Below are 7,318 nucleotides of genomic sequence, written 5' to 3' on the forward strand. Positions count from 1 at the left end.
TTCTCTCCTCCCCGCCCCGGAGGTTTTTCAGATAAATTGTAATGCTTTCCAGAGGGAACTTGGAGAAGAAATAATAGAAATATTAAAGCACTGTCTTGGTTGCACTGATCTCGGGGTGTCTACAGCACCTTACCTGAAATGCCTGTTAGACAGTAAAATCCAGACAAAACTGTATTTACCGCAGCAATATTGGTAATAATGTATTTTATCCGAAGCCACATTATCTCTCTCACAACAGAAACTACAACCAAAATGTATATTCCAAAAGAAAGGGAAAAGGTTTTATTTAATCCAGAAAATAATTAAAATCTCATGTATTTTTATTGGTTTTAGTATCCAGCAGAGTGAAAATATTGAAACTCCGAGACCCCTTGCATTAAAAAGTCACAACTGTTCTATTTTATTAGTTCTGACTGTGTGAAAAAAATTATAAGGACAACATTGAAAAAATCCGGGGTTTAGAGCCCCGAATGGCCATAAAAACAATAAAATCAACTATAAAACCTGCACTAGTGATATTAAAAAATTATGTAGTTCAATAAATGTGACATTTCATGAATGCAGATTTAATAGTCTTCAACCCGTGGAAGGAGGAAGGCTAAGGTCTAACAATTGAATTTGAAAGGGGCGGTGCTGTAGAACTGCAAAATTAAGTGCTTCATTTTTCTTGTTAGGGATTATGCAGTGGTAGTGGAATGTAATAACTGTGCCATTAAAACTTCCTTTTAACAAGGCCTATTGCTTGTATAAAAGTCAGAAAAGAATAATCTCTTCCTCTATTTATTTGTTTTCCAATAATATAGCAAAACATGCTTTTTTTTCTTTTTGGTTAAACTTGTTCTCAGGATTTTGAATCGACAGCTAGTAAAATATTGTGGGGGCCCTCCATACGGCTGCCTCGTATCATGCACGTCGTTATTCCAGAGGGCAACGGGTCATCGGTTTACTGTACATTTATTAAGTAAATCAAGCTGCAAATCCAACACTTCCAGATGAAAACATTAGCTAAACCCCTTGGAAAGAGCAATGCCTGGGAGACTGAGCACAGAGAGAAAAAATAATCAAAACTGTCAGCTCGCTTTACGTGTACCTGATATTTACAAGGCACAAGACCATGCTTTAAAGGTGAGTTTTGGCATTTGTTAACAATGTAAGGAAAAAAAAAAAACACCCAACCTCGCTATATTATTAAAAATATATATATTTCCATTTCACCAACACCCTTTCGTCTTGCTCTGAGCCTCTTAGTTATTAAGATCTTCGTGGGCTTGAAGTGGAGACCTTTCTTTTGGAGAAAAAAAAAACAAAAAAAAAACAAAAAAAACAAGCTACACAGCACCTGCTGCTCCTTAACAGCTTCCCGCGCTCGTTGTCAGCTTGGGGCGTGTACGGGAGACGGGGGACAGGCGATCCGGCGGGGTCCGCGGACACGGAGAGGGCACCTGCCGCCTCTGCTCCCACGGAGGCGGCGGCGCCACCCGCTGCCGTCGGGGCGAGTCCTCGAGGGTTTGAGGGGGTGACGGGGCGCGGGCAGAGCGGGGGGCGCTGCCCACCCTTCAGTCCGGCCGGGAGCGTCGCCCGGCGAGAGGCAGCTCTGCCGCGGGGCCGGGGCCGGGAGCTGGAGCCGGCGGCGCTCGGACGCAGCGTACGTCTCTCCCCGCGGGCGGCGGGGCAGCAGGGCGCACCCGGTGCCCAGGTGGCGCTGCTCGGGCCGCCGCGCCGCCTTCCCCCGCGGGGCTGCCGGGGAGCGGGTGCCCAGCACCGCGCACCACCTGCCTGGGAGCGGCCGCCCCCGCAAAGCCCCCGCCGCCTCCGCTTACCAGCCAGCGCCGACCGTCGGTGCCCGGCGAGGCGCGGAGCAGGAAATCACGCCACACCCCGCGGGGTGCTCCGCGCCCCGCCGGGATCTCGGCCCCGTCCTGGGGGACGGGGTAGGAGTCTACGCGGCTCCGCTGCCCCCCTCCCACGAGCGGCCCCCGCTCTGCCGCCGCGCTCTCCCGCCCCTTTCCCGGTCCGCGCAGCCAAGCGGAGCGCCCGTAAGGGCCTTTCTAACAGCCCAAGGAGCACGGCGGGCACCGGGGGGGAAGTACACCCCCTTCTCCGCCTCCTCCCTCAGCCCGGTGCCGCGCCACTCTGCAGGGGGTCAGTGCGCTCCCCCGTGGGGACGCCGTGCCGTGCGCGGGTAGAGGAACGGGAGCCGGTGGGAGCAGAGCCGGGCCCTCCGCCCGGTGAAGTCGGACCCCCGCTCGGTAGCCGCAGACCCCCCGCTCGGTGCCGTCGGGGCCCGGGCTGGCTGCGGATCGTGCCCCGCTGCCTCGGCTCCCCCAGGCTGCGGCGCTGGTTGATTGGCGCCGCGGGGAGTTTGCTCGGGGAGGCGGGGGGAGTGTTTGCCGGCGGGGGGTGGTTTCCCCCTTCCCTGGCCGGGCTCATTGGCTAGACGGAGCCGTGGCAGGAAGGGGACAGAGACCACGCGGGCTCCGCCCCGCGCCAATAGAAACCTATCGAAGGGTAACCCGAGCCCAGAGAAACCCGCGGCGGCGGTGCCAGCACCCAGCCGCCGCGGTCGGGGCCGGCTTTCCGCAGGGGCGGCCGGGGCGCGGGGGGTGCGCGGGCGGCGGCCGCGCCATGCAGTACCAGCCGCCGGGCGCGGCGCCGGCGGCGGCGGCACTGGGCGTCGGCGTCCCCCTGTACGCGCCCACGCCGCTGCTCCAGCCCGCGCACCCCACGCCCTTCTACATCGAGGACATCCTGGGCCGCGGCCCCGCCGCCGCCCCGGCCCCCCACTCCCTGCCCGCCCCGCCGCCGCCGACGCTGCCGTCGCCCAACTCCTCCTTCACCAGCCTGGTGTCCCCGTACCGGACCCCCATCTACGAGCCGACCCCCATCCACCCGGCCTTCTCCCACCACCTCGCCGCCACCTACGGCACCGGCGCCTACGCCGGGCCCCTCTACTCTTTCCCCCGCGCCGTCGGCGACTACGCGCACGCCCTGATCCGGCAGGACCCCCTCGGTAAGCTGCCTCCCCCCCTCGCCCTCCCCGGCTGCCGCCGCGTCGCTCCCGTTCCGTCCCCGTCCCGTCCCGCCGTCGGGGGCTGGGGGGGAATGGGAAGTGACTGAAATCTGCCCCCCTTTCCCGCCTGCCCCGTCGCCTCTCTGTGCTCCCTCTGTCTCCCTGCGGCCCCCGTCTGATTTACAGTAAATTAAAGACGCGCCGCGCTCCGGCGCTGGCAGCGACACCACACTCAGATTTGTTTTCCTTCAACCAAGTGACTCTGAGAGCGTCCTTAGTAATGTCGCGTGTGGTTTTGGTGGGGAGTTTTAATTGTGCTGGGAGATCGCATGACAGATCTCGGCCTTTTCCTGCGGATGACTTGAAAAACAGTCGGGAGGCCGGCTCCGCTCGCCGGGGCCGCCGCGGCTCCCCGGCGGGTTCGGCCGGGGCGGGTCGGGCCGGGGTCCTGGCGGCCCCTTCTCGCCCGCGGCCGGGGGAAGCGACCCCGCTGCGGCGGCTGAGCCCCGCGCCCGGGCTGCAGCACTTGTTCTTAGTGATTGCAAAACTGGACCTGACTCACCACATTTGTGCAGCGAAAGAGGCTGACCCTTTCCGTTCATACAGGAAACCTTGAGCTCTCGATAGGAGTAAATCTGGTTTCAGAAGCTGTTAAGTGTTTTCCTGGCCGCCTGAAGCAGGCTCTTCCCCGGGAGTCGTGCACATTGCTGATTACTTTATCGACATCCTCAATACAGACAAATTCAGGAAACACTCGACTTCTGATAGCCGGGATCCGTTTTTCTGATATTGTTCATTTCCTCTGTGTGGGATGTGACTTTATGACAGCTAAAATAACCAGTTGCTTCCTATTTTTTGAGCCTGTTTTGCACCAGAATTACTAAAGCCTGACGCAAGCAAAATCTTGAAAAACAATGCAGCAAATTTCAAAGGGTGCAGGCAGCAAGACAGAAAGACAAACAGAGTGACTCAGTGGCACTGGCCAGAGCCTCCGGCCCCGGGACGCGGCTGCTGCTGCGCAGCGGGGCTGGCTCCCCGACGTGTCACTGCCTGCACCGCCTCGCCCCGCACCGGTGCCCCGAGCCCAGGGCTGAGCCTGGGGGACACCCCGCGGCCACGGGCGGGCAGACCCCCCCCAGACGAGGGTGGGGGACTTGGGGCGCTTCTTGCCCGAAGCGAATGGGGGGGCCCCGTGCCCTCCTTTTGGCGCATCCCCCCGCCCAGCCCCGCAATATCCCCGCTCTCTGTGGGGCCCCGGGCACTGCTGCAGAGAAGGGGAGATGGTTTCTCTGGGGCATCGCAGTGAAAGAGCAGAAGGAAGCAAAGGTCTTGTCTGGTTTTGTTGTTTTGTTTTTTTTTTTTCTCTTTCTTTTCTGTGCGAGATAGACCAACAGGAAACACATTGACGGAAACGTTGCCAAAGCCCGTAGAGTGACTTTAACTGGTCTCTGTTCGGCGGAGGTGAAAAATCAGAGAAGGCGAACGATCAGTCTAGGAGCTGGGGGAAATAAAATCAGGCGAAGGAAATTAGCGGGTCCTGGACTCGGCGCGCCTCCAGGCCCGGACTCGGGCAGGGGCCGGGGCTCCCCGGGCACGCGTGTCCGCGGCCGGTGACCCCCGGCGCTGTGCGTCTCTTTGAAGGGAAGCCTCTGCTGTGGAGCCCCTTCATCCAGCGGCCGCTGCACAAGAGGAAAGGGGGGCAGGTCCGCTTCTCCAACGACCAGACGATCGAGCTGGAGAAGAAGTTCGAGACGCAGAAATACCTCTCACCGCCGGAGAGGAAGCGCCTGGCCAAGATGCTGCAGCTCAGCGAGAGGCAGGTGAGGCCATGCCCGTGCTCCGGGGAATCGCAGCCCGTCCTCGGGCAGCTCCCGGGACCGGCGGCACCGGCCCCGCTCTGGCCCCCGCCGTGCGGCCACTGTCGGCGAACCGCTCCCGGGGACCCGGCCGGGGACGGGAGCGGGGCGGCTGGCTCTTGTTTTCTGTTTGTGGATCGGCTCCTGGCGCTTACCGGCTCCGAGACTACCCCGTGCCTTCTCTCGTTGTCGTTGCTCAGGTCAAAACGTGGTTTCAGAATCGCAGAGCCAAATGGAGGCGTCTAAAGCAGGTATGGGGATGTTTCCGTTTCTATAGAAATAAGTATTTTAATTGTCTTATCTTACGCCGTGCTCGCCTATTCCAGGTTGTATGCAGAAGTCATCTGAAAGGCTGTTTAACCTCTTCACCTTGATTAAAAAGACAAATAGTCATGCTGGAATCCGTGAGGGCTCGTTCAGGCAGCACTAACGTTAAAAGCTCCTAATGTAGTTCCTATATCAATTATGCCCGGCTTTCACACACTGCCTATTAAAACTCCACGCTAATTGTTTTGTAAACCCATATGTTGTTTAGCCAATTAACGTGGAGAAGATAAGTAATTGTCAGTAAATTACTTAGGCAGTTGTTTTGGAGAAGAATATTTACTGGTCTTTTAAATCGACCTCTCTTAATACACGAGTCGATTTATTCCACAGAGGTTGGGAGAGGCAGGTACAAACGCCTTGTTTGTTTTGAGGAGCCACATGGAAAATTGAGTAGCTTTTACCTTTCGTTTAGCTAGTGTATGAGACTGAGAGGTTGAAGCGGTTTCCCTTCTCTTAGAAATCATGCTCAAGCAGTTAAACTTATTTTTTATGGCCCCAAGGGCCTGATCCTGCCCAACTCGGCCAGATCGAGGACCCTGGGCTCAAAGATTTGTCGAAAATTCCTGCATTGTGGCCTGAGTCTGGCTTCAGTAAGTGACAGGGACAGACGAGTTTTACTGGTAAAACAGCCTTTAATATAAAAATAATAAGAAAAGGACACTAATCACAGTGCCACTGTGTAGGTATATTTGTTCTGTGACCTTCTGCCGGGTTTAACCTGTGCTTTAGTTGACTTTTGATGAAAACCCCTTTACTCTGGCAAGAGGCGAGCTGGGTCCCTGCCGGTGCCTCCTCGGCAGGGCCCAGCCCGCGCCGCAGTGTCCAGAAAGCTCATTTGGGATCTCGGCCATTTTAAGTCATTTCCTCCTTTTTGTTCAGTCGCATCCATTTCTCCGAGCCGGCACAGCTGTATCATGGGTACGTGTCTCTGCCTGCTTTCTCTTAAGAGTATCATTTCATGCTCCCTTAGGGGACTGGGCTCCCCAGACGGCTGCCGATGCAGGGCTACTCCTGCCTTTGGAAACGGGGTTTGGTTTGTTTTGGTTTTGTTTTGTTTTTAATGGTGAGCGTTTTAATGTTGATTGTTAGCTTAATTAGTAATTTTTTTCCCTGTTTGCTTTCAGGCCAGTGATGGATTCAGCCTCCCTCCTTTTGCCTTTGGGTGTAATTAAAGAAAGATCAGGGCAGGAGGAAGCTGTGTGTCGGTGTTTGTAGACTCATAATAAACATTTGCTTTGCTAAAGACAAAAGTTCAGAGGTTCCTGGGCTCGGTCAGCTCCTGACCCTTTTGAAGTGGCTGTGATAACCATCGCCAAGGAGCCTTATTTGAGGCAGCGGCCCCTGTGGCTGCTGGGGAGTGGGATCAGAGCCGAGGCCCAGCGTGCGGCTGAGCCCTTGTCCGTCCCTGTCCCACTCAAGCAGGTTTATAGGCAGGAGGCCCAGGGAGGTAGTGGGACACCTGCCTTTTCCTGCAAGAAACCCAAGGTGGTTTTCTCACACAGCACAGCTGGAATTTCTAGGTCTCCTGGCTCCGTGGCCAGTATTTCTGTGTAAAGTGGGCTTCTTTCATTGCAGGAGAACCCCCAGGCCACCAAAAAAGAAGAAGTGGAAGGTGCTGACAGTCACAGTGACCAAAGGCCAGAGAGCTGCCCGACCCCTGAGCAGAAGGGTAAGGAGGTCTCCCTGGATGGCTCGCAGTACACCCCCTCGCCAGCCTCACAGGAGGACCTGGAGTCAGACGTCTCCAACGACTCTGATCAAGAAGTGGACATTGAAGGTGATAAAGGCTACTACAATCCTACCCACTAACAGCCCCATGTGGAGAGTGGACCCTTACCTGGCTTGGGCTTTTCCAGGGGCTGGTTTGGAATAATGTTATGCTACAGGAGAAAACTTTCACCATTACACTGAAAGGAAAAAAAACCACCACCAAATAGACTCGTTTTACAATAAGCAGAGAAAGAAAGATGTATTTTCCACAAACAGTCCATTTTGGCAGATCTCTAATTTGGTTAAAGGAACATGGTTTGTATTTAATTATTTGTAAGATATATTTGTACATTAATCGATGTTCTAACTGGAATATAATACTGCATCCTGTCCCTACTCGCTGGGGTCTGAATCA

General features: G+C 55.6%; 1 protein-coding gene across 1 annotated transcript; it reads left to right on the plus strand.

Moving 5' to 3' along the window:
• The first annotated feature begins 2,625 nt into the window (after window positions 1–2,625).
• Window positions 2,626–7,067, plus strand: HHEX (hematopoietically expressed homeobox). Its single transcript, XM_086616844.1, has 4 exons — window positions 2,626–3,010; window positions 4,652–4,830; window positions 5,067–5,117; window positions 6,769–7,067. The coding sequence occupies exons 1-4, from the start codon at window positions 2,626–2,628 to the stop codon at window positions 7,000–7,002; spliced, it is 849 nt and encodes a 282-aa protein (XP_086472970.1). The 3' UTR covers window positions 7,003–7,067.
• Window positions 7,068–7,318: the final 251 nt, after the last annotated feature.

Source organism: Tauraco erythrolophus, chromosome 9 (assembly GCF_009769465.1).
Source record: "Tauraco erythrolophus isolate bTauEry1 chromosome 9, bTauEry1.pri, whole genome shotgun sequence".
Classification (NCBI taxonomy): domain Eukaryota; kingdom Metazoa; phylum Chordata; class Aves; order Musophagiformes; family Musophagidae; genus Tauraco; species Tauraco erythrolophus.

Bases quoted from the DNA above. Each gene is read 5' to 3' on its own strand.
- HHEX (XM_086616844.1), top strand. From the start codon at position 2,626: ATGCAGTACCAGCCGCCGGGCGCGGCGCCGGCGGCGGCGGCACTGGGC. The intron at 4,831-5,066 runs GTGAGGCCATGC...GTCGTTGCTCAG, and splicing joins TGCAGCTCAGCGAGAGGCAG to GTCAAAACGTGGTTTCAGAA. The intron at 5,118-6,768 runs GTATGGGGATGT...CTTTCATTGCAG, and splicing joins AATGGAGGCGTCTAAAGCAG to GAGAACCCCCAGGCCACCAA.